The sequence below is a fragment of the Salvelinus namaycush genome, chromosome 8 (genome assembly GCF_016432855.1).
Source record: "Salvelinus namaycush isolate Seneca chromosome 8, SaNama_1.0, whole genome shotgun sequence".
Lineage (NCBI taxonomy): Eukaryota > Metazoa > Chordata > Actinopteri > Salmoniformes > Salmonidae > Salvelinus > Salvelinus namaycush.
In genome coordinates this window covers 59,858,288-59,873,371 of record NC_052314.1, presented here as the reverse complement: position 1 = coordinate 59,873,371, position 15,084 = coordinate 59,858,288, and the positions used below count along the sequence as shown (strand labels likewise).

At 42.7% G+C, this 15,084-nt stretch overlaps 1 protein-coding gene across 1 annotated transcript; it reads right to left on the bottom strand.

The window, feature by feature from the left end:
* Positions 1 to 3,499: 3,499 nt before the first annotated feature.
* LOC120052934 lies at positions 3,500 to 12,234 on the bottom strand. Its single transcript, XM_039000171.1, has 6 exons — positions 11,746 to 12,234; positions 11,225 to 11,355; positions 8,718 to 8,876; positions 6,314 to 6,436; positions 6,078 to 6,189; positions 3,500 to 4,686 (listed from the first exon to the last, which is right to left on the bottom strand). Exons 1-6 carry the CDS (start codon positions 12,002 to 12,004, stop codon positions 3,722 to 3,724), a joined length of 1,749 nt encoding a protein of 582 aa, XP_038856099.1. The 5' UTR covers positions 12,005 to 12,234; the 3' UTR covers positions 3,500 to 3,721.
* Positions 12,235 to 15,084: the final 2,850 nt, after the last annotated feature.

The window sequence follows — 15,084 nt, the reverse complement described above, 5'->3', positions numbered from 1 at the left end:
GGGGTAAGTATGTGATGCTGTGCTGTTAAATTTGTCATATTTTGAGTTCCAACATGGTGTTAATAAACGTCTAAATAACAACAAAAGCACTAACGTGGAAATTATTGTTGGTCACTGTTCACTTCCGTTTACACTTAAGAGAAAGGATCTTATTGGTTGGCGTCATAACTCAAAGGGTGTGGCTAAATGAAAAGGTGACGCGCATTGTTTTTTGAACTACGGGAAGGCTTATTACGTTGCATATCAAATCTATTCGTGATCAGTATCTTTCAAGCTCGGAGGAGCAGACTTCTTTAGGAAGAACAGTGTGTTAGCGAGAACAGAGTAGAATATAATAAAATAAGTACTTTATTCCATCTACATCCCCTCTAAGGTAAATATGAACACGGGTATTTACAAGCCTGTTTCAAATGACACGTTAACCACATACCCCTCATTAACCTTTGGTTAACTACCCTCCTAAACAGAAGTAAACAGGTCGTATACTCTGGCCCAGTTTGTAGAGACCAGTCAGTCTGCAATATCAAATACAGGTGCACTTTAGTTCATGTTTAATATTTCACCTCAGTCATCACAAGACCTGAAGCTACTTTATAGGCATTTACTTCAAACAGCATTTTGTGTTTATTAAACACTAAGTGTTAAATACACCATATGAAAACCACAAATACACATCTCAACTAAACATCTGCATGACATTGATAAACATTTTCTCATTAAAAGTGTCATGGGGATAAAATTAGTTGAATGGAAGTAATGTAACAGGCATTTGTGAACATCATAAACTCAGCAAAAAAAGAAACATCTGTCATCCGGGCTCTTCGCTGGCCATGGCAGAACACTGACATTCCTGTCTTGCAGGAAATCACGCACAGAATGAGCAGTATGGCTGGTGGCATTGTCACACTGTGTTTATTTTCAGCAAACTTAACATGTGTAAATATTTGTATGAACATAAGATTCAACAACTGAGACAAACTGAACAAGTTCCACAGACATGTGACAAACAGAAATGGAATAGTGTGTTCCTGAACAAAGGGGGGGTCAAAATCAAAAGTAAGTCAGTATCTGGTGTGGCCACCAGCTGCATTAAGTACTGCAGTGCATCTCCTCATGGACTGCACCAGATTTGCCAGTTCTTGCTGTGAGATGTTACCCCACTCTTCCAACCAAGGCACCTGCAAGTTCCCGGACATTTCTGGGGGGAATGGCCCTAGCCCCCACCCTCCGATCCAAAAGATCTCAGACGTGCTCAATGGGATTGAGATCCGGGCTCTTCGCTGGCCATGGCAGAACACTGACATTCCTGTCTTGCAGGAAATCACGCACAGAACGAGCAGTATGGCTGGTGGCATTGTCATGCTGGAGGGTCATGTCAGGATGAGCCTGCAGGAAGGGAGGGAGGAGGATGTCTTCCTTGTCACGCACAGCGTTGAGATTGCCTGCAATGGCAACAAGCTCAGTCCAATGATGCTGTGACACACCGCCCCAGACCATGACGGACCCTCCACCTCGATCCCGCTCCAGAGTACAGGCCTCGATGTAACGCTCATTCCTTCGACGATAAACGCGAATCCGACCATCACCCCTGGTGAGACAAAACCGCGACTCGTCAGTGAAGAGCACTTTTTGCCAGTCCTGTCTGGTCCAGCGACGGTGGGTTTGTGCCCATAGGCGACGTTGTTGCCGGTGATGTCTGGTGAGGACCTGCCTTACAATAGGCCTACAAGCGCTGTCGAGCATCTCTCAGCCTATTGCGGACAGTCTGAGCACTGGTGGAGGGATTGTGCATTCCTGGTGTAACTCAGGCAGTTGTTGCCATCCTGTACCTGTCCCGCAGGTGTGATGTTCCGATCCTGTGCAGGTGTTGTTACACGTAGTCTGCCATTGCGAGGACGATCAGCTGTCCGTCCTGTCTCCCTGTAGCGCTGTCTTAGGCGTCTCGCAGTACGGACAATGCAATTTATTGCCCTGGCCACATCTGCAGTCCTCATGCCTCCTTGCAGCATGCCTAAGGCACGTTCATGCAGATGAGCAGGGACCCTGGGCATCTTTCTTTTGTTTTTCAGTGTCAGTAGAAAGGCCTCTTTTTAGTGTCCTAAGTTTTCATAACTGTGACCTTAATTGCCTACCGTCTGTAAGCTGTTAGTGTCTTAACGACCGTTCAACAGGTGCATGTTCATTCATTGTTAATGGTTCATTGAACAAGCATGGGAAACAGTGTTTATTAAACCCTTCACAATGAAGATCTGTGAAGTTAATTCATAAAAATCTAAATATCTTTGGAAGACAGGGTCCTGAAAAATAAACTTTTTTTTTGCTGAGTTTATGTACACTGAACACAAATATAAACGCAACATGTAAAGTGTTGGTCCCATATCTCATGAGCTGAAATAAAATATCCCAGAGATTTTCCATACACACAAAAAGCTTATTTCTCTCATTCTGTGCATACATTTGTTTACGTCCCTGTTAGTGAGCATTTCTCCTTAGCCAAGATAATCAAGAAACTGATTAAACAGCATGATCATTACACAGGTGCACCTTGTGCTGGGGCCAATAAAAGGCCACTCTAAAATGTGCAGTTTTGTCACAACACTGTCACAGATGTCTCAAGTTGAGGGAGCGTGCAATTGGCATGCTGACTGCAGAAATATCCACCAGAGCTGTTGCCAGATAATTGAATGTTCATTTCTCTATTATAAGCTGCCTCCTCCGTTTTAGAGGATTTGGCAGTACGTCCAACCGGCCTCACAACCGCAGACCACGTGTAGCCATGCTAGCCCAGGACCTCGACATCCGGCTTCTTCACCTGCGGGATAGTCTGAGGGTGTGCTGAGGAGTATTTCTGTATGTAATAAAGCCCTTTTGTGTGGAAAAACTAATTATGACTGGCTGGGCCTATGCCCTCCAAGGTCCCTCCATGGCTGCACCCCTGCCCAGTCATGTGAAATCCATAGATTAGGGCCTAATTAATTTACTTCAATTGACTGATTTCAGTAACTCAGTAAAATCTTTGAAATTGTTGCATGTTGCGTTTTATATTTTTGTTCAGTGTATAAATGACTTATACACTGTACAAAACATTATGAACACCTGCTCTTTCCATGACAGAAATATGATCTCTTATTGTTGTCACTTCAATCAGCGTAGATGAATGGGAGGAGACTGGTTAAAGGAGGATTTTTAGCCTTGAGACAGTTGAGTCATGGATCGTGTATGTGGGCCATTCAGAGGGTGAATGGGCAAGACAAAAGATTTAAGTGCTTTTGAACGGGGTATCGTAGTAGGTGCCGGCCGCAACAGTTTATCAAGAACTGCAATGCTACTGGGTTTTTCACGCTCAACAGTTTCCCATATGTGTCAAGAATGGTCCACCAGCCAAAGAACATAGACAATTTGACAACTGTGGGAAGCATTGGAGTCAATATGGGCCAGCATCCCTGTGGAACGCTTTCGACACCTTGTAGAGTCCATGCCCCTACGTATTGAGGCTGTTCTGAGGGCAAAATGGGGGGGTGCAAATAAATATTTGGAAGGTGTTCTTAATGTTTTGTACACTCAGTGTATATCACAATGTCTGGATGCAATATTCAACACTGAAATCTGTCATTCCAAATGCATGTGGATCTTTTCCGCTGACAACAATGACAATTATTCTTTCTCTTTAATGCAGGGTTTGATCTAAATCTCAGAAGGTATCGGGTGATATGGTTCCTTTCTATGTCAGAGTGGAATGGTCTTTCTGCTGGTGTATCCTGAGGTTGCTCCTCTCTGAGAACCTCTTCCTGCATTGCGTACAGGCGAATGGCCTCTCTCCCGTATGAACCTTCAGGTGCCTATTCAGCTGGTGCTTGCGCGAGAACCTCTTCTCACACTGGGGGCAGCTGTAGGGTTTCTCCCCTGTGTGAACCCTCTGGTGCCTCTTCAGGTCACCAGTTTGAGCGAAGCACATGTGACACTGGGTACAGCTGAAGGGTTTTACCCCTGTGTGGACCCTCTGGTGGATCTGCACCTGTTTAGGGAAACTGAAGGCTTTCCCACAGAAAGGACACGGGAAGCGCTTCTCTTTTCCACCAGATCGACTGACAGCATTAATACTACTACTGTCATTTGTCAATGGGCTTGTGTAGCCATTTAGTGTTGAGGCACTATTGCCTGAGGTCTGGTTTAACATTAGGAGAGTGTGAGGAGGATGAAGGCCAGGAAGTGTCTGTGTTGTCGCAGGGTCCATATTCCAGTTGATAGATCCTATAGAAGGCAGGCTGAAGGCAGCACCTGTTAGGGGGGTAACCTGAGGCGCCATCAGTCTCTCTGAATCACAACTAAAGGAGCAGGACGGCGCATCACTAGCCGAGTCTGTGTCTGTTCTCTCCAGCTGCATACGGATACCTCTCTGTCCCCGTGAACCAAATCTACACCTCGCCCTGGTCTCAGCTAGTCTGTTGTCATGGAGACTAAGTTCGTATGTTGTTTTGTGTTCCACTGTCTGTTTCTGGTTGTGGTTAACATTGTTGTTCACCAGCCCAGAGTTGAGGACGCTGTCCCATCCACTATCCTCCACTATGTTGCCTCTGGTCCTGGCCTGCTCAGTGATGTTGTCCCCTGGGCCCTTGGCTGCACCCGTCTGAGTTTGGGAATCCAAGATGGCCACCCAGTCTCCTCTGTTAGCCTCCAGCCAACCACCTGCAGGAAGAGGTTAAAAAAATTACCCTACATATGGAGATTAAGTCAATTACCTGGTCAAGTTCATACATTATAATGCGTCTTTTTGTATGTAAACATAAGTTGTGTTGATTTCATTTTATGAATGAAGTAAAAAGAATAGCCAGGCGCATCACTATTCACATTGAGGTATATCTATTAGCAGTGACTACTTTTTGACCATAGCCGTGATGGCATTCTATTCACTCTAATTATGCTAAATTATGAGTAAATCGTCTTACATTTGAGCCATATGGTAGAGATGTTTTTCTGCTGTAAATCATTATTGAATTGACATTTTATTAAACCACAAAAGAAAACAATTATTGTATGGGTGAACATGTCATGCCAAATGGGATTCCATGAGTTCTAGCTTCCGTTGCTTGGACTGTTGCTCGAACTTGAAAATGTTTGACCGGCCTACAATAGCATAGCAACGGACGCTTTGGTTCATTACGAACCAAAGCGTCCGTTGCTATGCTATTGTTTTTCTGATGTCATGTACTATTGAATGGACATCTTGTTATAAACCTTGAATGAATTTTTTTGTTGTTGTGAATATCCAATATTATGTTATAATAAGTACAGTCACCTCATTATTGGCACCCTTTATAAATATAAGCAAAAAATACTATATAATAAAAAATACTGAGCTATATTATATGCTCAAATTACTTTGTTTACAAGTAATTAAAAAAAATATTCTAGGTGTCAAAGTTATTGGCACCCGTTTTCAATACTCCAGCACCCTCCCCTTGCGAGGATAACGACAGAGATTTTTTCCAAAATGTTTTATGAGATTGGAGAACACATTGGGAATGATCTTAGACCATTCCTCCATGCATAATCTTTCCAGATCCTTGATATCCTTCATCTGTGCTTATGGACTGCCCTCTTCAATTCAAACCACAAGTTTTCAATCGGGTTGAAGTCCGGAGACTGAAATGGCCACTGCAAAATGTCGATTAACCATTTCTTTGTGGATTTTCATGTGTGCTTGAGGTTATTGTCTTGCTGGAAGATCCACTTACAGATCCTGGCAGAGGCAACAAGGTTTTTGGCAAAAATGTCCTGGAACTTCTTAAGGTTCATGATGCCGTTGACCTTAACAGGGGCCCCAGGACCAAAGGAAGCTAAATACCCCCATAACATCAAAGATCCACCATCATATGCTTCTGCTTTTCGACACCAAACCCACCGCTGGTGTGCGTGGCCAAAGAGCTCTATTTTCATGTCATCTGACCACAGCACTTTCTGGAGTTTGCTAAATGGGATTGGTACTTGGATTGAAACTGGTACTATGAGGAACTAGCTTCTCGTAGGAGTGACACCACCTGGCGGAAGACAATGTGCTATATGTATTTCTCCCTTACCTTGCCCACCCATCTTTAGTCCACTCAGCAGGTCAATGCTCTCTGGTCTGTCTTCTACTGCCTCCTCTTTGACTAGCAGCAGATCAGGCATCCCATCCTCCATGTCTACTGACTAAGAGATACAGTGAGAGGATGTTGGATCAAGAAATATGATATGAGCGACCTGCTATGGAGAGGCTTTGTGAATACGGGACCTGATCTAATACCATTCAGACAGTAGTTTACAGTGGACTCACCTCAGGGAGACTGTGTGTGGTCCTGTGCTGCTCAGCTGGTTCCTCTGTGGGTTCAGGAGGAGGTGTAGTCTGGTTGTCCTCCATGAACATGGTCCCCTCAGGGTTCCCCAGATCCTCCTTCTCCTGGAAGAGAGAGGTGATACAAATTACACAGACAGACTCCCTCAGGTACATACACACGCACACACAGATAAACACACTTTCAACATGGAGTGTTTACCCATCCCCACTACGTTTGAGTCCTATACTGTAGTTACAGAATGACTACATTGTTGTTAAACCCATCATGGTGTACATAAATATGTTGTGGGTAACTGAGTCAGCTATGATAAGTCAGACAAACCAGACTAAACAATTTTGACGTGCTTGTTAGTGTGTGAGTATGTGTAGGTATATTTAGTAAGTGTATATTGGTTATAACTGCTGTCGGTATATGGAGAAATCAGATGTATACTAAAGAGTTTCAATGAAAGTCTTAATGAAAAGTCCCATTTTGTGTTTATTAAACAAAGAAGTTTTAAATACACCACATGAAAACCACACATACACGTGTCCGCATGAACTTATTCAAATTAAGTAGTTGAATGGAAGTAATGAAACTGAACATCATATAGGCTACACTGTAAAAACACTATGTAACAGACTTTTTAGGCATATACATGAAGTGTACAAAACATTAGGAACACCTTCGTAATATAGAGTTGCACCGCCCCCCATTTTGCCCTCAGAACAGCCTCAATTAGTCGGGGAATGGAGTCTAAAAGGTGTCAAGCGTTCCACAGGGACGCTGGCCCATGTTGACTCCAATGCTTCCCATATACAGGAAACTGTTTAGCATAAAACTGTTGAGCATCTTTTGTCGTACCCAGCAGCGTTGCAGTTCTTGACACACTCAATGCGGTGCACCTGGTACATACGACTATACCCCGTTCAAAGTCACTTAAATCTTTTGTCGTACCCGTTCACCCTCTGAATGGCCCACATGCACAATCCATGTCTCAATTGTCTCAAGGCTTAAAAATCCTTCTTTAACATGTCTCCTCCTCTTCATCTACACTGATTGAAATGATTTTAACAAGTGATATTAATAAAGGATCGTAGTTTTCACTTGGATTCACCTGGTCAGTCTGTCATGGAAAGAGCAGGTGTTTCATGTTTTGTACACTCAGTGTATATTCCTTATCACAATGTCTGGATGCAATATTCTACTCAGAAATATTGAACATTGAAATCTGCTACTCTTGTTATTCCAAATGTATCTGGATATTTTCTGTTGACAACAATGAAAATTATACTTTGTCTTTAATGCAGGGTTTGATCTAAACGTCAGAAGCTATCGAGTGGGATGGTTTTTCTGCTGGTGTATCCTGAGGTATCACCTCTGAGAACCTCTTCCCGCAGTGCGTACAGGCAAAGGGCCTCTCTCCCATGTGGAGCTTCAGGTGCATCTTCAGCTGGTGCTGGTGGGAGAACCTCTTCCCACACTGGGGGCCGCTGTAGGGTTCTCCCCTGTGTGGACCCTCTGGTGCCTTTTCAGGTTGAATGAGTGGGAGAAACTGGCCCGGCAAAGGTGGCAGCTGAAAGGTTTCTCCCCTGTGTGGACCCTCTGGTGCCTCTTCATGTTTCCAGCCTCAGCGAAGCGCATATGACACTGGGTACAGCTGAAGGGTTTCTCCCCTGTGTGGACCCTCTGGTGCATCTCCACCTTCTGGATGCAGCTGAAGCCTTTGTTACAGAACATGCAGAGGAACCGTTTCGCTTTACCATTGCCTGACGTTGCGGCCCCTCCCTGAGCCTGGGCTCTAGCCCTGTCGTTTGAGTTCAATACCTGATCAAAAAGGACGCGGCCATGCAAATCAGAAGGCCCCATCAACTTGGACACTGGGTCGCATTCCCTTAACATGTGTAAAGGGGAGTAGGTAGCAACATTTAGATTTGTCTCTAAGCTTTCCCTGTAGTCTAAGAATTCACCGGTGTTGCCCTGTGAGTGTCGTTCTCCTAAGTGAGTTTTGTCTGGATTCCATGTCAGAGGAGCATCGCCCTCCACTTTCACAGTCATCTCATCTACGACCAGACCCTCCCCGTTCTTATCTAGGCACCCTTCAGAGTATACACTACTACTGCACCGGTTCCAGTTCCCTCTCATTTGATTAGTCTGTTTATCTAGACCCACAGGCATGTCACCAGGTATCATCTCTGTCTCTGTAACATATGAACAGGATGGATCATTGCCAGTCTGTAACGCGTCACCTGAGTCCCGGTGGGACAGAACCGACCTCGGGCTCAGGTTACCGTGAAGTAAATACTCTGAGCGGGGGAGAGGAGGACAGTCCAGTCGCTCCAGCACCGTTAAAGTCTTTGTATCCGTCTCTGACTTGAGGACGGTGTTCGGCGCTCCACTGACCTCCATGATGCTGCGTCGGCTCCTGGGCTGCACTGGGGTGGTGGTGAGGTCCTCCGTGGCTACAGGGGGCACTCCAGTCTGGTTGTCGCTGCTGTGTTGTGGGTCCTCCTCTCCTTCAGACCTTTCCAGCTTGACCCCAGGACCTGCAGCATCTGCAGACTGACACAAGAAGAGAGGTTATTATGATAGTCCTGCCTACTTCCTGTTTCCAGTCCCATATGGTTTTTGAACGGGCTTCAAGCTTATATCAAATTCATGAAAACGCAGTCCTAAGATTAATAAAATGGTATTCATTTGATCAAACCCGAAAACATTTGACGCTCAAGAAGTAAGACACATTGGCGAAAGTTAGTCTCATTTGAACTACAACTGAGCAGCCTTGTTAGCATGCTTGTGCGAGTTGAGGACTCGCAGGACAATAAAACCCTGTAGTTACTGTCAGTTTTATGTATTTTATATTAGATTACACTTGAACCTTTTTACTGAACGTTGCCAGCCAGTACTTTTTAAAAAGGCAACAACAAAAAAATGTGTAGACCGGCAAACTGTTGAAAGACAAAGACTTGTACAGCTGGTGGGAGTTGTAGTTCTAATTAAACAGTTCTAACTTTTCGGCTTTGTGCTTCTTGACTGTCAAATAAGTTGAAAACCGGTATATGGTAACTAAATTCACTCGGAAACACATTTATGTCTTATATGACTGCGTTTTATGAATTTCACAATGCAAATTATTAACCTACAAAACGAGGAACAAGAAAGTACAACTTTCATGGTGCATTAGGCAACAATGGGCTTGTTTGAGTGGTAAGAAACCCACTAGATGTAAGTCGAGGAGTGAAATCGGGAGGTGCATCTGCCACAGCCAAAAGTCAGGCACTGTAGTGGTTTTCCAACCACAAGGCCCAGATCAACATGGCAGTGTCCAAATAGCTGCTATTGTTTATAAAAGTTTGTCTGTATGAATGTCAAAATAAACTTTTATATAACCCCATATCACACACTCAAACTGGAAACATAACACGTGTACAATTAAAGACGTCTCACATCACTTTACATTTTGTACCTTTGAAATATCGCAAACTTAGTTCCTTTTTCAGCCACATTTGCGTGGGTCAAACAAAAACACACTAATGATTGCTTGACAAATAGTGCCTCCTACAATGTATCTGACGGCTTCATGGCGACTTGAAGTAGAGAGGAAGAGGGGCATACAATATCTTCTCCAGCAGGTGGCGTTTCTTTTTTTTGTTCACTAAGTGTGGAGTTTTTATTTGGAGTTCAATGTGTCGAATTTGGTTAACAAAAATTGCTATGCCTTATTTGCTACATGTGGCTTATTTGATTGAATATAATTTTTGTAATAGGTTGTTTTGAGTGTACTGATATACACACTGAACAAAAATATAAAAGCAACATGGAAAGTGGTGGTCCTATGTTCCATGAGCTGAAATAAAAGATCCCAGAAATGTTCCATACACACACAAAGCTTATCTCTCTCAAATGTGGTGCACAAATGTGTTTACATCCCTGTTAGTGAGCATTTCCCCTTTGCCAAAATAGTCCATCCTCTTGACAGGTGTCATTGCACGGGTTCACCTTGTGCCGGGGACAATAAAAGGCCACTAAAATGTGCAGTTGTCACACAATGGCACAGATGACTCAAGGTTTGAGGGAGTAGGCAATTGGCATGCTGACTGCAGGAATGTCCACCAGAGCTGTTGCCAGAGAATTAAATGTTAATTTCTCTACCATAAACCATCTCCAACGTTGTTTTAGAGAATTTGGCAGTACGTCCAACCAGCCTCACAACCGCAGACCATGTGTATGGCGTCGTGAGGTGAGCGGTTTGCTGTCAATGTTGTAAACAAAGTGCCCCATGGTGGGGTTATGGTATGGGCAGGCATAATCTACGGACAACGAACACCAATTGCATTTTATTGATGGCAATTTGAATGCACAAAGATTTTGTCATGAGATCCTGAGGCCCATTTTTTTTGGAGGTATCTGTGACCAGATCTGTATTTCCAGTCGTGAAATCCATAGATTAGGACCTAATGAATTTATTTCAATATGCCATACCTGTCAAGTGGATGGATTACCTTGGCAAAAGAGAAATGCTTACTAACAGGGATCTACACAAATATGTGCCCAAAATTTGAGAGAAATTTCAGGGATAATTTATTTCAGCTCATGAAACATGGGACTAACAGTTTGTGTTGCATTTATATTTTTGTTCAGTGTAAATATTATTGGCAACAGAATAAATAGCAGAAGAATAACTGCAGATTAAATAATGCTGTAATTGAAAATTGTACACCCAATGTAGGCTACTGACCCTTAATAATTTGATAACAATGTCATTGGGAAGTCTCACAAGCTCCCCTATGGCAGATAAATAAGGATGTCCATGTAAACAAGTGAATAGCTGAGGGGAGCCTTTCTGAAATAAACTGGCCACATTTGATTTACAAAGTAACTAATTTTTTATGCAACACTATGACACTAACCTCTATCACAATAACATGCTGGGTTGAGGTTCCTCTCCCCTCATCAACAGTGATTGGTTGGTCATCTCTCCATCTATTTTGTCCTGTTGGCTTCACAACACTCCTGTGGCCTCCAGTGAGATGTCCTTCACCTGAGAGTGTGATTGGGGGAAAAGAGGTACTGGTTAGCTACTGTCAATGCTAATTGGTATATTGTACACTATTGACAGTTTTGATAAGATGTGGCAAGGATGTAAGGTAACTTCTCATAACTTCTTAATATACTATTTATCGATTGATGTATGATGTTCCATGCATCATATTGTTTTCATTGTGTAAATAATAGGAAATGCAGTAAATCAAGTATCTGGCTAGAATATGATGTCTTTGCACAAGATAAGTAAATCAGAGGAATTACTGCACACTATTCAAAAACTGGCCAAGACCCAATTCTGGGTAACACATATAAACACGTGTGCAGAGAGGAAAGGGGAGACTGGCACTAAACTATATATGAGCTGCGACAGGAAACGTAACTTTACCTCTTGCTATGCTTCTGTATCGGTCAAGGATCTTGACACTGCTGGGACGACTGGGTAGTATGCGCTCCCGTGCCACCTTCAGTTCCAGTAGCTGTAGTTTCCTCCGCAATCCCCTGTTTTCTTTCTGGCTTTGAGTTATTTCCAAACGAAACTCTGCATAGTCGTCGTCTACGAGTTTACAAATCTCTGCCACGGCTGCATTCGCTAGCACCTCCATGATGGAGGCTATTTGAGTGTGAAAAACCATACAGTTAGCCATTGTTAGCTAAAGTTAGCAGCTAACTAGCGTTACCTAGCTAGATAACATACATCAACCAAGTCCTCTATCCAACGCGAATTAAAGACTACATGGGCTAAGTATGTGATGCTGTGCGGTTAAATGTATCATAGTTTGAGTTCCATGGTGTTAATAATCGTCTAAATAACAATAAAAACCGCTAACGTGGAAATGTTCATTGTTCACTTCCGTTTACGCAGAAGAGAAACGGCGTCATAGCTCAAAGGGTGTGGTTAAATGAAAAGGGTACGCTCGCTGGTTGTGTGTGGTTCAGCTGTTTGTTCACCCGCACCCCCAAATGCTAATAACTTATCTGCAACCGCCCGACTATATGTGATAAAGTGGAAATCGGAGGCCTGCACCCGACCCTAACCCGCAAATATGAAAAGGTGTCGAAACGATTTTGACAGGGGCTGCATTTTTTTGTTGTTGCCTAATTTAGATATGTTTCTGCTTATCATTTCCGACATTTTGGTAGGGTATTTGTTAGTCAACGTATAATGATATACATGTATCTTGTCTCCTGTCATATTATAATAATTTCGCAACACCCACAATAACATCTGCTAAAAATGTGTGTGACCTAAACTTGATTTTGATATGTTGCTCTAGAAGACGAAATAAACCCTTGCTCAACAGAATGTCATAAATGATGGAATTAATGTTTCAATGGGTGAATTTTTCACTGACATCTCTGCTTCTTTCGCTGAGCAAAGACCAGGAAGAAAATGCTAAATCAAAAAGATTTTCTGTGCAAAATTTCCAGATGACACCCGTTTGACCGGTTGTAAGGAAATAGAAACATGTGAAAACGACCAACATGTTTATGATAAGACTTCCGTTCGGCTTGGATGCATATTTTTGATGTGATTTATTTGGATCCACATTAGCCAACGCCAATGGCGACAGCTAGTCTTAATGGGGTCCGACACATAGGGAAAAATACATTACAGACAAGTCTTAACAATTTACATACGTTTAAAAACATTAACATGTAGTGTGTGCGTCTATCAGTTACACATACATGTCAGTACAACAAGTAGGTCACATAGGGGTGAGGCGTTGTGCCGTGAGGTGTTGCTTTATTTGTTTTTTGAAACATGTTTTAAATCGTATCAGCATTTATGATGCTAAAAAAACCTCTACAGGCAGTATTTAACTATTTCTCCATTCCGGTTCCAAAGTCAAATTTGATGTATAATTTTACTGCAAAAAATGCTTAATTGTGTAGGAGTTAATGTGCAGTGCCTTAGACCAGAGCATTTCTCCTTTGCCAAGATCATCCATCCACCATGCTGACTGCAGGAATGTCCACCAGAGCTGTTGCCAGAGAATTTAATGCTAATTTCTCTACCATAAACTGCCTCCAACGTTGTTTTAGAGAATTTTGCATCACGTCCAACCAGCCTTACAAACGCAGACCATGCCAGCCCAGGACCTCAACATCCGACTTCTTCACCTGTGGGATGTGTCTGTTATGTCTGTAATAAAGCCCTTTTGCGGGGAAAAACTAATTCTGATTGGCTGGGCCCGGCTCCACCCATGGCTGCCTCCCTGCCCAGTCATGTAAAAACCATAGATTAGGGCCTAATGCGTTTATTTAAATTGACTGATTTCCTTATATGAACTGTAACTCAGTAAAATCTTTGAAATTGTTGCATGTTGCAGTTATATTTTTGTCCAGTATATTAACTTGGGTCCAGCCTGAAGCCCGTGCTAGCAAAGTTGCGACATTGTATAAAATATTTGGGGCCCTTAGAGTCTCTTGAGCCAATGAGCTTGAGACAGACACAGCTGTAGGCTATTAGAGCAAGGGATAAGAAGTAATCAGGTAGGCCTATTTTATCACGTTTCCACTGGATCAGAGAATGACATTTTAACCTTTCACGCTGAGTTGTTATCTAAAGGGAGAGAGCTGGATATTTTCTTTTCAAATACATTGAAGAACTATTGTCTTTTTCAGGGGATGTAAAAACAGACTTTGTTTGCTTGCTGTTTGAGGTGAAGGAAACATTGCTTTGAGAAGCTCCATAGCTCATTAGTGGTGGTGCTTTAAGCCAATCAGAAATACTATCAGATCCATAAATAGGCCCATTCATATGTCTACATTTGCCGCAGCCCATAGGCCTAGTTCTACTTCTTTGGGATAGGGGGGCGCTATTTTCACTTTGGGAAAAAATCGTGCCCAATTTAAACGGCCTCGTACTCTATTCTAGATCGTACAATATGCATATTATTATTACTATTGGATAGAAAACACTCTCAAGTTTCTAAAACCGTTTGAATTATATCTGTGAGTAAAACAGAACTCATTTTGCAGCAAACTTCCTGTCAGGAAGTGAAAAATCTGAAATCGAGGCTCTGTTCCAGGGCCTTCCTATTCATTTGCTTGAACTCTATGGATATACATGCACTTCATACGCCTTCCACTAGATGTCAAGAGGCAGTGAGAGGTGGAATGGGGTGTCTAGCTTGATCTGAGGTCGAACAAGAGCTCTTGGAATGACGTGACCCCAAATTTCCTTTGTTCAGCAAGGCGCGGGAAGGAACCCTGGATTGCCTTCTGAAAAGCTTTCGGTATAGACGGCTAATATCTCCGGCTTTGATTTTATTTGATACATGTGATAATATCATCGTAAAGTATGTTTTTTCAATATAGTTTTATCAGATTATTGAACGTTTATCGGGAGTTTTGGTGTTTTCCGTTCTCTGCGTTTGGTGAAGATGGACAACTTCGCGCCACTTGGCTAGCTTTGGTTGCTAATTCGACAGGAGAAGAGGACATTCTAACACCAAACAACGATTATTCTGGACAAAGGACTCCTTGTACAACATTCTGATGGAAGCTCAGCAAAAGTAGGAACCATTTATGATGTTATTTCGTATTTCTGTGGAAAATGTTTTGTACTATTTTCCGCCCTCATTGCAGGCACTGTCTCGCTATAACGTAAGCTGTATGTCGTACTAAAGTTATTTTTAGAATTCTAACACGGCGATTGCATTAAGAACTAGTGTATCTTTCATTTGCTGTACAACATGTATTTTTTAGTAAAGTTTATGAT

What these genes read in the sequence shown, in the direction of transcription:
- LOC120052934 (XM_039000171.1), bottom strand. Translation starts at nt 12,004, where the DNA reads ATGGCTAACTGTATGGTTTTTCACACTCAAATAGCCTCCATCATGGAG. An exon ending in ATACAGAAGCATAGCAAGAG is followed by an intron (nt 11,356 to 11,745) that starts GTAAAGTTACGT and finishes TCACACTCTCAG; the next exon opens with GTGAAGGACATCTCACTGGA. An exon ending in ACTAAAGATGGGTGGGCAAG is followed by an intron (nt 4,687 to 6,077) that starts GTAAGGGAGAAA and finishes CTCTTCCTGCAG; the next exon opens with GTGGTTGGCTGGAGGCTAAC.